Here is a 17,487-nt window from a genome sequence, read left to right as displayed (position 1 = left end):
AATCAAAGCATTTTATTCACTTGTAGTGAAGTCAACCCACTGCCCCAGCGAACACGTATCAACTCCTTTCTCTGAAAATCAGCAATTAAAGGGGAAGAATTAAGTTTATTGCCTGCTTTTCCTATAAGAACTATGTTTCATAGTAACAACATATCTACTGTTGAAGAAAAAGGTGTTTTTTAATAGAAGGATTTCAGCTAATAAATGTGGAAGGAATAAAGAAAAATCACTATTTTGCAACCCCTAATGAAACTGATGATTCAGACAGACATCATCAGTGGAAGAAACCGTTAGATGAAAGGCTAATGGGAACCTTACAATGGAGGGATCAGGCTGGTACTCCATGAACCCCATGGTTAATCTTAGCATCAGCAGGAACAGCATAACAAGACATTGTGTGCTTCCTGATGTGACGTAATATGAAGCACTCAGCATCACCTGTGAAGTGTTCTAGCCAGAAGAGTTGAACCTGAATCTAATTAAACCTTCAAGGAGAACTTCCAGTTAACAGAAAACATAGAAGATAAAGGAGCAAGTTAAATGACCCCAACAGGGGGTAAATAGAAAAATGTTAGACTAGACATTCTACAGAAAATTGACTGGTTTTTCCTCAATAAGTCAATGTTATGGAAAAATGCATGGGAAGGAAATACTGCTGTAGAATCAAAGGAACTTGAAAGACACACCAACCAAGTGCAATGAGTGGGTGTTATCTGAATGCTGATTCATACAGACCAGCAGTAAGACATTTGGGGCAATTTGGGAAACCCATTATATACTGATTATCAAGAGGTGTTACCAAGGAATAACTAATTTTGTTAGGTATGTTAATGACATTGTGGTTTGGTGAGAAGATCTATATTTATAAAAACTGCATTCAGATATATGCAGGAGGCAGGTACAATGGCTTATGCCTGTAATCCCAGCATTTGGGGAGGCCGAGGTGGGAGGCTCACTTGAGGACAGGATTTCAAGACCCTGCCTCTATCAAAAAAAAAAAAAAAAATTAGCTGGGCATGGTAGCACATGCCTATAGTCCTTAACTACTCAGGAGGCTGAGACAGAAGGATCGCCCGAGCCAAGGATTCCAAGGTTACAATGCGCTATGATCGTACCAGCTCTTATGACATAATGTGACCTTGTCTCTTAAAAAAAAAAAAAAAAAGTGAGGCGAGATGTCATAATGTCTGAGATTTTCTTTACAACATTTCAACCAATAAGAAGTAAAACAAAATAAAGAACAGTTAAAGTGAGTGTAGCAAAAGTCTCAATAGCTGTTCAATCTGGTTAATTGGTATATAGGGATTCATTATGTTAATCCACTTTTTTGTATGTTTGAAAAATTTCACAATACCTTTAAAAGAATGTTCTTACTATCACTTTATACATAATACACAAGTATGAACAGACCAAGTGCCTCGGCAATGCTAATATTTGAGATTACTCAAAATCAGAGGGGACTAGTTTAAGGCACCTCTAACACCAGAAGCCATGCACAGTAGACAATACTGAGATTGCAGTAACGCTCCACAAAGGCTGCTAACAGCTCTTAGAGGGCAGTTAATAGAAATGGTTTTAGCTGATTCAATAGAAAACAACTAAACTAAATGTTTGGCTTCAGCTGAAGGAGATGAACAGCAGCAAGCCAATAGGCGGCATGGATTTATTAGGAGTAATAAACATGTTCAGGTGACTCTTTGGATTCATGTAGTTTCATAGAACTTCAGAGGCAGAAAGGAACGTGAGGTTACCTACTCCAAATACTACACACTTATAAACCATGTCTAAAGCATCCTCACTCTCAGAGCCACCATGTGCACAAGTCCAGGGAAGTGCTATTAATATCATCCTTCCTTCATGTACAGTACACAATCTGTGTAGCTGTGTGCAGTGGTCCTACCTCTGTCACAATCATTCTACTTCTACTGCCACTATTACTTGTTTCACTACTACTAATAATTATGATGATAGTATAACAATAATATTTATTCCACAGGGTCACTGTGAAAATAAAATGAGGATTTGAAGGACTACAGTGTCTGAAGGAAATAGTATTTTTACCAGTTGCATTGTGTACTCCAAAAAGATGTGTTAAAGTCCTAATACCTAATACCTGTGACCGTGACCTTATTTGGAAATAGGATCTTTGCAGATGTAACCAAGTTAACATTGGGTCATTAAGGTGGGCCCTAATCTAATATAACTGGTGTTCTTAGAACAGAAACAAAAACAGAGAGAAGACAGCCACGTAAATATGGAGGCAGAGACCAGAGTTACCCGGCCACAAGTCAAGGAACACCTAAGGCTACTAGAAGCTGGAAGAGACAAGAAGCCTCCTCCTCTAGAGTCTCAGAGGTAGCATGAACTTGCTGACATCTTGATTGTGGACTTCTAGCCTCCAGAACTGTAACAAATTTCTGTTGTTTTAAGCCATCCAGTTTGTGACACTTTGTTACAGTGGCCCTAGGAAACTAATACAGTATCACATGTGCTGCCAATACACTTCTGAAAGTGATGACATCTAGAATGGAACATAAATGAGCGTGGACTGGGGGCCTCCAGCTGCTTTGTTCTTGAATTTAGGTAAGTATTTCTCTTCATGCAGCCAATTCTTTTTGCAACTATTTCACATCACAACCTCAGAGTGAGTCAAAGAAAAAAGAAATCAATGAAAAACCCCTGTCTCCAAGATCCTATCCTTCCATAGGTGGTTCTTTGATCTTAAAGGGTAAACTCTACATTTTTCTGGTTAAGATTTCATTTGTAAATTCATCCTGTCATTCCCAGGCATTGAGGTCTTTTTTAACCAGTTAGTCAACATTTTAAATGTCCTGTTCTACTTCATATTGTGCAAAAGTACCATCTGTTTTCAGCCAAATCATTAACAAAATATTGTTCCAAACAAGGCTGAAGACAGGGTCTTTTGTGACACCTGAGGATTCTCTCAAAGTGAGCATCAATCCATTATTCACCACCCTCTGCCAAATGTAATTCAAGCAAGCAACATAAAATGATATACATCCATTTCTCTACCTTGTCCAAAAAGATTTTTAAGCCTCTTATGCTTTCATACATGCAAGATAATACTTTTTTGTCAAATACTTCTTTATCTTCCAGTCTAGTAACACAGTAAAGCAAGCAAACTATCTGTGTGGCATAATCCATTTGGTTAAAGTTGTATTGAAATCTCAGAGTTTCTTATAAGGAAACATTACACAAATTGACATTGTAGTCATGTAAGAATTGAGATATATGCCCAAATTCAACAGTATTATTTATCACTGAAGTCTAGAATGATGATGCAGAATCTAAAGCAGCAACTGTGTTTAGTGTCCTCTATTTAGGAAAGCGAAAGTCTTATAATTTGAGTTCAAATAGCTGTCAACAAGAATGTATATTAAAGTACCTATTAGAAGCCACATGCATTACAGATGTTCACATAATGGCTCTTACAATGTGAATGGTCCTTAGAGTCCTCCACAGTCACTGACAGTTGTAAATGAAGTCACCTGATTTACAACACACTCAAGAGATGCTATTGGAAAATGGCAGTTTTCAAAATCAAAGATTCCCAAGAAGGATCTCTTCCATTAGTGAACAGTTTTCTAAATATAAATCTTAATCTTCATTTTGCCTTAACTCCAAAAAGTGGAATAACTCACATCCTTTCTCCACATGACAACCCTCAAGTATCTGAAGTGATCTTGTTCCTGCTCTTTCTTCTTTTCTCTAGGTCCAGCCTCTGCCATTTCTTCAAACCTTTCTCTCTGAATTCAACTAAAGATGACTGCTTGATGTGTAGAAGCTTGCCAAGGCCTTTAGAACAGTTATTATTCGCTTGAATGGCTTTCAAATCAAAGTGATTCAAACTGCAAAAAAACTAATTATCTTTCCTTCTGCATTGGGAACAGTTAAGTTACACTAAACTGATGATTTTGTACAATCATTCTTCAAGAGTTAGTTTTGGACCTCTAGATCAATTTTCAGGATAACATTTAAGAGAGTGGACACAGAAGAACTTTCATAATTGACAGGATTCGGTCAAGAATTGCATCAGCCACTGCATGACGTATCGACCACCAGGAGTGGTGCAAATGGCTTCTCTAACTCCACAACAAACTAACCTCAACCCACTAATGGTGCTTCTGGGAACCACAGCTGTCCACTTATCAGACACCAGTGGTTTTCAAAATACTTAGTCTCCTGACCCTAACAAACTTTCTGTACTAGAGAAAGGGGGAAGGAGGGTGGCCACAAGATATCTTTCATGGGTGGAAGGAATGCTATGGGTAGCACAACTTTGATTTATTTTAAATTAGATAGATATCAAGGATCCTTGGATAAATAAAATTTAAACCAATTTACTCATTCCATTTACCCAACTCACAGCTGTACTTACTATTTCCTCATATCTACTTAGAAAATCCCAGAATACATAAGTCCCTCAAAATTTCCTATAAACCTGACCCTTAAACATATATACACCCCTAAAGAAAGTAAACTTCTAAAACATCAAGAAGCAAGTGTCAAAATGAGCATTAATTTTAATGAAGTATTCTTCCACCTACAAGAACTACCCAAAGGACATGACAAATCAAAGACTAGGACTACCTTAATGTAATGACTACTCAGGTATGGTAACCTAGGAGCCCCGGGAGCAATTCTTCCCAATCCACTGGGACTGTCAAAGGTCTCTTATTCGGGGCAGAGTTTTCAAAGACCTTCTATGACAGTGGAAGAGGTGAGAACAACAAATACTGCAGTTCACCCAAAGGGTTATATTTTGGGGAGTGGGTAGAGAGTATGTCATTTGGTCAGATTCAACTATGATTCACTATGCTTCATGGAGAGAGCAGAGCAGGTTTGCCAGCTGAACAATGGGACAAAGAAAGTCTTCTAAGTCTTGGGGGAAAAAAAGTGATTAACTAAATGTGTAGGTCAATGATGACACAGCACAAATCCCTCAAAGTTAAAAGCCTGCTTTTGACTACCAGAAAGAGGCATTAGAGCACAGCATGTGAGGTGAATCACAATGAGGTGCCAGAGAATTTTTAAACCCTAAGACTTTATTACACAAGGAAGAAAGAACTTTTTTTTTAAAGTTAAACTTTGGATTTTCAAAATAAGTTCAATTTCCACCATTTGCAAAAGGCTAAAATATGAGAGATCCATCAAAAGAAATGGGTCTCTCTATAAAGAATAAAGAATTTGGAAAACAATTGGGAAGGATTAGAGTCATTTGGGCAACTTTAAACTTTACCAGTTCCTTAAATTTTTAGACATGCATTTATGGAAAACATTTAAATTTTTAAAAACCTGATGTTTTCCAAAGGGGCTGTAGAAGCTGGAATCTACTTGCAGGTTAAGGAATGCAACCTCCAGCTTTAATATCTGTCTCACCAATATTAAAATTGTGAGGTTGGTTAAGTTTGCCTTTTGGTGAGGTCTTGTCAAAAGGAGATAAGGGACCCAAACCAGAAATGCTCAGTAAGACTGAAAGTTCTTTCTATTTGTTCCTTTTTTCTCTGTGATGACATCAAGATGATCACAGTATCAGTGGAGAGAACAGAGCAGGTTTGCCACCTGAACCAACGGGACAAAGCAAAGCAAGCACAAATCCTACAGAACTAGAGAACAAAGCACAAGGAAAAGAATGCAAAGTGTGCCCTCTATCGGTCTGTGTGATTTAATTGCTGAGGTGGTTGGTTGACAAGTCGTATCCAGGAACAGGTGAGAGACTAAAGCCATCACGGTGCCAAAATTCTAAAATGTGCCAACATAGAAGCAAGGATCTAGCAGAAGCCCACTTGGCCAGAATTGAAGAGTGCTGACCATTCTGTGAACCTGCAGCATGATACATCAAGTCCCATCACTGCCAGCACCGGATGTCACCAGCAGAAAAACTGCAACAGCTATTTCTAAAACTACATATTAACTGTTTTGTTAATGAGATAAAAATTAGACCATATGAGAACTTTTAACAAAACCCCTATACTGTGTATTTATTTTGTACTTTTATAAACTCTTTAGGGGGATGGAGAGGAGAATTTAACAATTTACTGTCTCTGAGTAGAGGATTACTTGCCAAGCAATTATTTGCTGAAATAAATCTTGAAATGGTGCTTCCAACGTGACCACATATTGTTAAGCACACACATGACAAATGGCTAGAAAACCCACACAAAGAAAATAAACTTTTAGAAAACAAATATCTAATGTCAATGTGAGGCAGCCATTTGGCATCATGGTAATTAAGAAGGTCTACCTCCCATTCTTTAACCAATGCTTCTTAACCTGTTGAAAGGGATGAACCTTGGACCACTTTGAGGCTGCAGTGAAAGCTCTAGATCTTGTCCGTACAAACCAAAGAGAAACAGAAAAACCTTTTCTCCTAATTTCAGGAGGGTTACAAAAACCCTAGCCCCACCTTTGGACCACAAGTTAAGAAACCCTGCCCAAAAAAAGTGCTGAGCAGGGTAACCTCTATTTTGTAAGTTCTCTTACTATATGTCAGCAGGAGATAAAAATTGAAGAGGTTTTAAGTAAAATATAAAGGTTTTCACCAAACAACTAGATAAGGGGAAAAGCTTACCTATAATTAGTTTCTCCTTAGAGTAAAAATAAAGATATTTAATAGCTTTGCTCTAACCTTTGTTGGTTATTCCGACATTGTAAGATATGTGTAAACATAAAGTGCGTATACAGACACACCCACAAACACATATACAGATATGAACACAAGCACAAGTGCGCCACATGTTTGTTCTGGCTACTGCAGTATCAAAAATGAAATTTCTATAACTCAAATACAAGAATGACCAAAAAAATTTACCAAGTATGTCAATTTTGACTAAAACACACTTATGGTCTACTCCTCAATTACTACACTCCCTCAGCCTTCAGTTATTTAATATCAGTTACTTTATTAGCATAATTATGAGTTGTAGGAATTCCAAGGCTCAATAAAATCTCTGGTCTGAGACTTCTGAATGGGTTCAAAGGTGATTTTTTTGGTTTTTGTTTTTTTAGATTAATGTTTACATTAAAAGCTTACTATCTACAGGAAAAGCCAGTGAATTCAGGAGAGTTGGATTCTAGCTCCCTTCCACTTAACTGTTAGTTTTTACAACCACACATCATTTCAGTAAGCAGCTCACCTTCCCTATAAGTCAAACAGGTCCCACCTCCTTCAAAGGGCAGTGAAATGTCAGTGTTCTCCTGGAAAGCACTACGCAGAAAGAACTACGAGGTCTCTTCATACCTACAGAACCTGTTCTAAAACACACACCACACACACACACACACACACACACACACACACACACACACACTCTCTCTCACAAACTGAGTCTCTCATGGGTATGTTCACATAGCTACATTAAAGTCATAAGTATAACTCAGATTTTTTTCTTGTACTAACTTATCTATGTTATTGATATGAATATATTTTTAGAAAGTAAATACCATCTTTTCCTCTAAAATTTTTCATATGGGCAATGTGTTTGGGAATGAGAATTCCTTATTTTCTCTTCCTGTAGAAGTATTTTTAAAAATATAGGTTACCCCTCCCCCTACCCTACCCCAAATTCACCTAAAGATATTTCCTAACTCAGACCCCTGAGATTCACCCTACCCCAAAATCACCTGCCACTTGGGATACTCAATCATTCAAATAACAAGCATATGGTACACTGCGAAATTCTGAAATTATCACAAGAAACTTCAGAATGAGTACTGGGCTGGGATGCTTTTATTTAATCATTCATTCAAACTTCAACTAGGTGCAAAGAACTTCAATTTTTTTTTTAAATCTCATTAAGACACCAAAATAATTGTAAGGGAAAACAACAAACTCTCATACGCAATGACTTTTTGTTGAACTACAATTTGTAGAGGAAGCCGTTTGAGGAATACAAAGATGAAGATGTCATAATTCTGTCCCACAGAAAGTTTAGAATATGATGAGACAACTGAAAAAATAACCAGAATAAAGGGGGAAATAAATGTCCTTTAAGAGTAGCACAAAAGGCTTAGAAAATATCAGGGAATGATTGTTTTTGGCTTTAGAAAGGCAGGCACAAAATTCCAGGAAGGCTTCGCAGAAGCAGTGGCCTTTTAGAAGCTGGGCACCACCAGGTGCTCAACAGCACAAAAGCATGGAAACACATGGAAGGCCTGGAAAAGAAGTAATCTGGGATAGCTTAAGCATATACTGCTTTCAGGGTGGTGGAAGGTTGGAAGCAGGCTGTGGTTAGATGGTGGGGGACCCTGACTGCCACCTGAAAGAGGTTGGAATTTATTAGGCAGTCAATACGGAGGCCCAGGAGGTGTGGAGTTTGTTAGCAGAGAAGTAACATGATCAGATCTGTGGTGGAGAAAAATTAGATGTAGCAACAGTGTAAAGGATGGAGTGAGAAAGAAGTAGATGCTGGAGGATGAGTCATCTATGAGGGCCTGAGTTAGGAAATACCTTCGGGAATGGAAAGGATGGGATGGATATAGACTCCCTAACCTGGCATGGCCTAAGCAATAATGACCTGATAAAAAAGGCAACAGAAAAGTCAAAGTGGGTAGTGAGGTTTCCAACCTCAGCACATAAAAAGTCCACGAATAGAAATAAGGAACACAAGCCAGAGGAACACATTTGGGAAGGCACATGGAAGATGAATTGTCAAGTTGAGTGTACATGGAATATTTCATATAGCAGTAGCTGTGAAATCTGAGTGTAATATGATCTGAAGCTCAAGAAAAAAAAGTTGAGGCTAGAGTTGATGGACTCTACGTGCAAATAATGGCTGAAGAAAGAGGGATGGGTAAAGTCCCCCCAAGGAAAAGAATAAAGGTGAAGAAATACTAGTCTATGCCTACTCTGAATGAGAAAAATCAGAGAATGGGCAGAAAGTAGGAGGCAAAACTCAAGTGTAGCGCAGTAGCCAAAGGAAGAGACTTTGGACAGGGGCGACATGTGCAGAAGAATGAGTAACCGGGACTGCAGTGATACTGAGGCAAGTGTGGAATACGGATGACCATTAAGAAACCCCTTTTCAGTGCCAGGATGGCCCAGCGGTCCAAGGAGCTGCGTTCAAGAAATGCCTTTCAGAAATCTCTGCACCTTCAGCTCAATTTTTGCTATGAATCTAAAAAACAAAGCCTAATTTAAAAAGCAAAAACTTTTAAAGAGGAAATCCTTTTAGTAAAAGGGTGGAGGTAGAAGCCAGACTAACATATTGAAGAGTGAATGACACAGGATTTTCAAAAGCAAGGAAAGGGAAGAGTAGAAGTGAATAAAAGGGGAAGAGACCAGAAGGCAATGTGAGGAGGGAGGAAATTAAGAATTTGAAGATTAGAGGAACAGCAGCATGCTTGAAAAAGAAAAAAAAAAAAAAGAGGTAGCTGATAGAAAAAGGTCTTAGAAGAGAGAACAGGTAAAAGGCAAGCCTTGGAAAGAGCAAAAATGCTATCCTTATTCATTCTTATTTTCCTCCTCCCCCATCTTTTCATCTGAAAAAGATGAAAAGAAGGGAGAGACCAGAAAAAAATGAGTGAAAATATTTTCATCCTGAATACCCAATCCTCCACAATCGCACTATCCTCTTGCCACACTCTCTACGTGTGCACACATACATGTGTATATATATCTTCCCTATTATACAATTATATACATTATATATGTACTTTAGTGTTAGCACCTTATTTATTCCAGCTGAAAATATAGAAATTTACAAATACAGACATGCTACACTGTCTTCATCTAGTAATCAAACCTTGATTGCTTCAGTTAATGGAGGAAAAAAAATAATAAACCTCATGTCATCTTGAAAAAAATACAGAAAATTTAAAGCTATTGTCATCGCAAAGCTTACCACCTCCTTTTAGAAGAATGGTTATCAAGCATTATATCAAAAGATCTGTCTGTCACCTATTTCCTGGACTTGGAATGTATAAGAGTACTTTTTTCTGGGGAAGAAAAAGTTGTTTAAAGGCAGTCAGCTGGAAGGAAAGAGGCAGAAGTACCCTGGATAATCCATGAACTGGCCAGTTAGTCTCTAAATAAATCAAGAAGTGGTTTTGCATTAAGGAATTAGAAGTGTCATTTCCAACCTGTGGTTTCTGCAAATACTGGATTCTATCCAAGCTGGATTTTAAAAGCAGATAAAGAAAGCCAGAGACTTAAGGGAATGTCACCTATTCTGAATCACTTCCAAATTTCAGTGGCAAAATACGATATTGATTTGGGCACAGCAACTTTCTGACCTCCCTGCACTCGTAAGACACTGACCAGAAAAATTTGTACAATTATGCTAGGAAAAAAGCAGCCAATTAAAGAAGAAAAGAAAGAACATGTTTATGCTGCGAAGTTAAACATCACATCAGCTTTTCTGAAATACTTTGGAACTTAAAGGAAGCAAGCATACAAAATGTATTTTGTAACATTTTCATTTAAGTGTAGGTTAATATGTTCCATGTGCCATTTTGTATTTTGAAATATCACAAATTACTTAAAAGTACTTGTAAAAACCAAACATCTCCAAATCTCTTCATTAAAATTTTAAAAATACGAAACACTAATTTAGCTCTATAAGGTTTAAGAGAAAATGTTTATGTTTCTTCCAACCTCAGTTACCAGAAACACACCACACTACTTGTGATCAACACTTCATGTTCATGGCAGAAGCCAAATCTAATTTTGTGAAAATGAGAAATTATGGAGGAAGAAGCCAGGGCTTCAGTACAGAAAAGGCTATAGCAGGAAACACTTGTCACAGCACGCCCCCTACCATCAGACCACCAGAAACACCAATTATATGTTTAGAAGTCTTGCTGCTTTTAGAGCGTTTTATCAAGAAATTTTTATAAATCCCTTGTTAAAATATGACTGGGCATATAAACAGAATGAAGGAGATACAAGACTAAGTTATTACATACCAAACTCAAGAAATTCCAGGAGACCACAATCAAGTTGTGATTTGTCTAGCCACTTTTCAGTAATTCAGCCTGAAACAGGGCTTACAACAATTCCAAAAAACAAAAGCAATCAACTCATTTGCCATATAAATAAATCATAAGAGGTCTCGAGAGAGACATAACAGTGGGGTTAACAGTAGCTAATAAGGACTATATTCTGAAGAGGGGGTGAGGGGACCAACAAATCTTAATACTGTTACCTACAGACAAAACATGAGTTGTCAATCAGCTTTTCAAAATGTTGGCAGGTGTCTCCCCTCTAAAAAGATATTCGTTCTCGGGGCTGTATTGTCTTTGTGCCTAATTGAAAAACTTATTGCAGCTGGTCCCCATTAGTGATTATCAAATGCATTTTTATGTTATGGTTTTGTTTTCAAACTAAGGAGAAGAAAAAGTGGTAGGTGAGTAGTGGTGTTGTTTATGATGGTCCCCCCATACCAAGAGTTTTGCCCAAAAGCAGAGAAGGTCAACATTCCATCTTCTCAATCCTCTGGCTATATTTCAATAAAACATAGAGTTAAATGATATAGCTGCTCTATTCCAGACTGGATGCAATTGATTTTAACTGACTAAATTATCTCATCTCTGCCAAGAATTTTATTTCATTAAGAAAATGATATTATGGAGCATCTGAGATCATAGAGAAGACTAAATATAATGCCAAAGGAGTTCTGAGAATGCTCCACAGTGAAGGTTTGATTATTTGCAGATGGAATATGAAGGGAAAAAAAGAAAAAGAAAAAAGAATCAGGTCCCAGGGGTAAGCCTAACCAGTCCTGGTACCACTGCCGCCTACATCGTAGCACAAAGCCAAGAAAATAACTAATCTTTTAAGCTACAACACCTTTTCTTAAAGTACTAATCATTTTTCTTCCTAGAAAATATTTAACTGCCACTATCCAAAACAAAGGGGAAAAGGGGAAAATGTTGGTACCACAATAGGCTCCAGCATGTCAACTGTCACTGCTGACATGATTTGGCTAGTAGTCAAGCATTCACCAAGGAACTAATTTAAATCAATCTTTTTTGGGAAAGCCAATTGTTTGGTATGCACAACAATTGGTGCAGGATCAATCAGTGAACATGAGATCAATTAAAACCAGCTTAAGTTTGTGAAGAGGGACAATTCACACAACTTGAGTTAGATCTCTATTCATTTTAGTACTCTCACAATGTGATCCTTAAGCTTCCTTGCAAAGTAGAAAAGCTACTATCACCCTACACTGTCTAGCCAGGCCTTTAAGTAGTTCCACTTTTAATTAAAAACACAGTGCACCCATTGTTAGCACAGATAGTGTGGTCACTTTTAAGGACCACAGTTATTTTAGCCAGAAACTTGGGATTTGGGAAGGGACATCTGTTGAGAAAGAAGAAGAAGAAGAAAAAAATACTTAGATTTTTTTTTTTATGCTCTTACCAATTTACATGTACTTGAAAGCATTTGAATTTTATTAAATCGAAAGGTTGGTTTGGCAAAAGTTTCTAGAGTTTAGAGCTGAGTTTCTAAGTTTCACCGCTTGTGGATGTGGATGATAATTATTACAAGAGATTTTGCTAAAAGCAAGCTTTGAAATAAATAGGTTCTGCCTCAGATACCTAAGAAGGCACAGGCAGAACCTTATGGGATGGCACTGCGGAGAAACGCGTGCAGTATCCCTTCTGGCCGCAGGAGTGCTGTAATGTCATTCTCCAAAGGGCATCTCCGCATTAAGTTCCACTAAAACAATACGCTTGATTCTTCTCCACTCAACCACAGTGGAACAGGCAGTGAGGATCAGAAAGCGATCACTGAATTAGTAAGTCACCCAATAAACAAGAATTTAGCAGAGGGTTTTAGATATTTCTGTATTTTGCAAACTTTGAGCACTGTAGTTGTTTCAACTAAATAGCAGTTCTGCTTTATAAAGGAAAAGCCTCTCTCTCCAAACACTTCTGACCACAGTGTAATCAAAAATTGCCGGCTCTCCCGAATAATACCTCGAAAGAAAATAATGGGGTGGGAAAAGGAGCCCTGGGGGCTGGGGGGCAGAGAAAAGATGAAGAGAGGCTTTTTCAAGACAAGTATCAGTATCAAGTTCTCTGGTAAGAAATTTCTCCCTAATGTTTTTTTTTTTTTGTAGAATAATTTCTGAAAATAAGCAGCATTTTCCAAATGTCAGAAATAAGAGGGGCTGAGAGAGGTGGGGGATCCTTCTTACAAACCGCACGCACATACACAGCTACAGCTGGAGAGCAGAGAATACGGAAGTCGCACACCATCAGTTATCTGGAGCTCTGCCCTCGGGTGGGCCAACCTCTAGCTCTACCTGTAGGTAAGGACAGCATAAGGACGTCCTAAAAAGCCATAAAAAAAAAAAAAAAAAAGACTGGAAAAGCCATCTCCAAAATCTGGATGCAGGACCGACCGGAGATTACATAAAATGAATTGTAAACAAATCATATCACAGGTCGAGTGAGACGTTTATTGGGGGTAGGGGCGGAAATCAAGATGTACGAACCTTGCAACAAATTCTAAACTGCGCAAAAGTTGTAACTGCGGGACGAAGACAGCTCTCACTAGGTACCGGCAAGGGGCTGCTGCGCACCTTCCCTGCGCAGGTAATTCAATGTGCGCGTAGGTTACGTTTAAATCCCCCAGAATACGTAACTGTGCCCAGCAGCCCTTCCCCTAAAATGCAGCTGGATTAGCTGCAGCCTCAGCAGGACTCAGAGACAGAAACGCGCACACACTAAATCTGTGGGAACCCAGTTCTCTGCAACCTTTCTGGAGGCTTCCACTCGCCTTCCCTGCTGCGCACAAAGTGATGGAGAGGGAGGGAGCGGTCAAAAAGCCGCAAGTGCATTTCATTGAGAACAGAAATCTTTCTCCAAAATAGCCGCTTTTGAGGGCAGCAAATGGAGGCAGCAAAGTGGGGCCTGTTTTAAAAACATCACTCTGCAGGGGAGCACGCCCCAGAAAATCTGCGCAGGAGTTGCCGCTCAATTCAGAAAGTTCCCGTCTCCTCTCAGGTTCCAGAAAAAGAGATCAATGTTGCCCTTTTTCCTAGAAGGGTAGATCCTCCCCCTCGACTTAATACACCTTGGCAGCTCGCGCACACACACACACACACACACACACACACACACGCTACTAGGCCGGGATTTGGGGCGCACGTGGGTGGGGAAGGTAAAGACAGATCACCTATAGGGAAGATGGTCAAGAGGACACAGAGAGAATAAGAAAAATGAATGCCAGACAAGAAATGCAGCCGAAAGAGAAGAGTTGGGAGGCAGCCGGGAGGCGACCGCGCGACTCAGCCGGGAGCGCCAGCCAGACGCCCGACTCCCAGGGCTCCCAGCGCGTCCCGCTCCCGCTCCCCGCGCCCACGGCGGACAGAAAGGACCGAGCATTCTGCGTAGCTCCGGGCCCTAAAGGTAAGGAGCGGTGGCCTGAAGAGCTGGGGTGGAGAGCGTGTCCTGCCCACCTGAGCACCCAGAGCCAGGGCGCGAGTGAGCGCCGCGACAGCCCACCCACCCTGGGACCCCACGCACCTTCGGCAGAGAGTGACCCACCTCGCTTACTGCGTCGCCATCGGTTGCCTTGGCAGTGGCTGTAATCCATACAGTTCAGAATGATGAGGGCAAAGGAGAAAAGGCGAAACTGCATCTGGACGGTCGGGCGGGGGAGAGACGCCTCTCAAAGTCGGGGAACTGGAGGGCTCGTCCGAGGAGCCGGCGCCGGCCGCGCTGCTGGGGGGGACCCCGGAGGCAGAGTCGCCACTAGCCCCGGGCCGCACCGGTCAGTTCAGCACGATCAGCATCTCTCCGCCGCGAACCTGGGAGATGAGGAGCGAGAAACAGGGCGGGTGGAGGATGGAGAGAGCTCGGAGAGGCAGCTGCTCCTTCGCGCGTCCCAATTTAAAGAGGGGAGGGAAGGGGGAGCGAGCCTACCGCCTGGCACGAGCCGCGGAACAGCCTAATCCGCAGCGCGCAGCTGCGGACGACTTGGAGGGGAAGGTGATTGCAATCAGTGAATTAGCCGCCGCTGCCCAGCCATAGGCTCCCACCCGGGGGAAAGGACGTCGTGTGGGCGCTCGGGGAAAGGCACCGAGAGCGCGGGGTTAAAAGAGCGCTCTCGGCCCTTGGGTCCCCACGGTGGGGTGCCCAAGCGCCGCGGCGGTGGTAGTGCGGTCGCCTACCGTGCGCACGTAGGTCTCGGGCGGCGCGGCGTGCCTAGGCGCGGCGCTCCATCCCGGGCTCGGGGAGCGAGCCGCTTCGTTAGCACGTGGGCTGGGGAAAAGTTCGCGGAGACCCGCCGGGCGCTCCTGGCAGCTCCGGGACTCCGGTGGCCGCCTCGGAGTCGGCGTGCGCTGAGGGTCCTTCGGGCCGGCGGCGCCAGGCAGGAGCGCGGAGGAACGAGCGCGTCTGCAGCCGCTGGGATGCTCCGTCCCGGCCCGCGAGTGCCGTCCCGGGCGAGGGGTGCGCCCGCTCTCACCCTGCGCCCTGTGCGATTGTGCCGCTTCCTGGGCTTTCTACGCGTTCCCTTCACAGCTGAGGCTTCTCCCTTTCCAAACTGTAGGAGACGGATCCCTACTGTGAGGCCGAAGTGATCCGAAGGGATGTGGCGAGCACACTTTCCGATGGAGATGCAGACCGGCAGAGGCTCGGGATGCTTCTATAAGTAGGTGGTGCTGTGGTCCAAGGCATCTAAGTCTAGGCTGCCTGGGAGTTCCTGGGTCCTAAAGCCAGAAACGCCTGGGTTTCCCTGAGGTCCTAAAGAACGTTGACAGCCTACCGGGAGCCTAACTCCAGACAAATCCCCTCCGGGCTTTCCCAGAAAAGGTGGCTAAACTGAAGAGTAGCTGGGATCAGGGGCGCCCCCTGACCTTGCTGGGCCCCCGGAACCCTGCTGTTCACCCCAAGGCATCCTCTCTGGCGCTCAGGAGTCTGTTCCAACCTTGACGCCAACCTTCCTGCAGGGGGATCTAACTGAAGGACTGATGATGCCTTTTCCTAAACCTTCTTTCCCAGCTGAGACTGCTGTTTCTGACAAGCAGAGTTTAAACTTGAGCAATATGCCACACCTCTGCCACTTTTTAGTTTACATCTTGGCTTTGTTTTACAGGAAGAGACGTTATCGCGGCTGAAATTAAAACGTATTATCACTTTGAGGAGATGGGTGTTTCCAACAGCTTTTGCTTATCCTCCCTCTGAACTGTTATTTCTTGACTTTGTTTCTCCTCCAGGAAAACTTGCAAAAAACCTGTGCCATCCCTTGTTTGCAGTACTCAAGAAGTTGGGAGCGTGATTCTTCAAAGAAAAATTCACTTCCCACTAAAGTAACTCCTCCCTCCTTTTCCCAGTTACAAAATCTTCTGAGTTAAAATTTTAGGTGCTTTGGGTTTGGGAAAGTACTCCGTTTAACAGTGTTACATTGAATACACATGGTGCTACCCGACTTCATTCTGGTGCAATCTTCTGTCCTGCATTCAGAACTGTGGGAAAGAATGTATTTACTCTTAGGCAAAAGATAAGAAGTTATACTGCTAACCCTAGCGGTTTGGATGACTATAGATATGCTCACAGGTACCATTTTATTACGATAGCATGTCCTAGTATTGAAATTCCCTCTTCTATTTCTTCAGTTTCAGGAAATGTTCAGAAATTTGGCAACTTAAGATAATCATACAGAAACAATAAGAATATTAATATAACCATGTTTATTAACCATACCATATTGCCGATCCATAACTTCTACAGACATCACTATTATATAGCAATACTTATGTGCCAAGAATTTCAGTGTTATTCCTTTTATGCATGCCTCAGAACACTCAAGTAAATCTGAGTTGAGGTCGCTGTCCCCATTTCATAGATAAGAAAATCCAGCCCTGAGACTGGCCCACAGGGCACAAATAGAGCTGACAAACCGCATTGCAGAAACAGTGGATCTGTTTCTCAGCTTTCTGAGTCCTTGATTTTTTTTTTTTTTTTTTTTTTTTTTTTTTTTTTTGAGACAGAGTCTCACTTTGTTGCCCCGGCTAGAGTGAGTGCCCTGGCATCAGCCTAGCTCACAGCAACCTCAAACTCCTGGGCTTAAGCAATCCTACTGCCTCAGCCTCCCAAGTAGCTGGGACTACAGGCATGCGCCCCATGCCCGGCTAATTTTTTCTATATATATTTTTAGTTATCCAGATAATTTCTTTTTATTTCTATTTTTAGTAGAGACAGGGTCTCACTCAGGCTGGTCTCGAGCTCCTGACCTCGAGCTATCCACCCGCCTTGGCCTCCCAGAGAGCTAGGATTACAGGCGTGAGCCACCGCCCCCGGCAGAGTCCTTGATTTTTATCACAGAATTTGGAAACAATTGGAAACTTTTCAGCCTAGGGAGTGGCCCAGTATTTGGCATAATAACTTGATATTCCTTGATCATCTTGATATGATGCCAAACATCTCTCCAGCATCATAAATTCTAATTCCTCTCAAACATAGGCACATATGCACACAACAAATATATTGCACTTATGATGGAGTTAAATCCAT

General features: G+C 41.5%; 1 protein-coding gene across 2 annotated transcripts in view; it reads right to left on the bottom strand.

Annotated features, from left to right (window-relative positions):
• The window catches only part of RSPO2 (R-spondin 2), a 141,272-nt gene extending 125,629 nt beyond the window's left edge, over positions 1–15,643 (bottom strand). Inside the window, exons 1-2 of one of the 2 annotated variants that reach the window (XM_045560908.1) lie at positions 15,144–15,643; positions 14,497–14,780 (exon numbers count right to left, since the gene is read on the bottom strand). In XM_045560908.1, coding sequence (XP_045416864.1) covers positions 14,497–14,611 — 115 coding nt within the window. In that variant the 5' untranslated portion in view covers positions 14,612–14,780; positions 15,144–15,643. The remainder of the gene's footprint in view (positions 1–14,496; positions 14,781–15,143) is intronic. The other variant, XM_045560909.1, reaches the window with a different exon arrangement.
• Positions 15,644–17,487: the final 1,844 nt, after the last annotated feature.

The sequence above is a fragment of the Lemur catta genome, chromosome 9 (assembly GCF_020740605.2).
Source record: "Lemur catta isolate mLemCat1 chromosome 9, mLemCat1.pri, whole genome shotgun sequence".
NCBI classification, from domain to species: domain Eukaryota; kingdom Metazoa; phylum Chordata; class Mammalia; order Primates; family Lemuridae; genus Lemur; species Lemur catta.
Note: the sequence above shows the minus strand (reverse complement) of the source record. Positions and strands in the feature narration are given on the sequence as shown.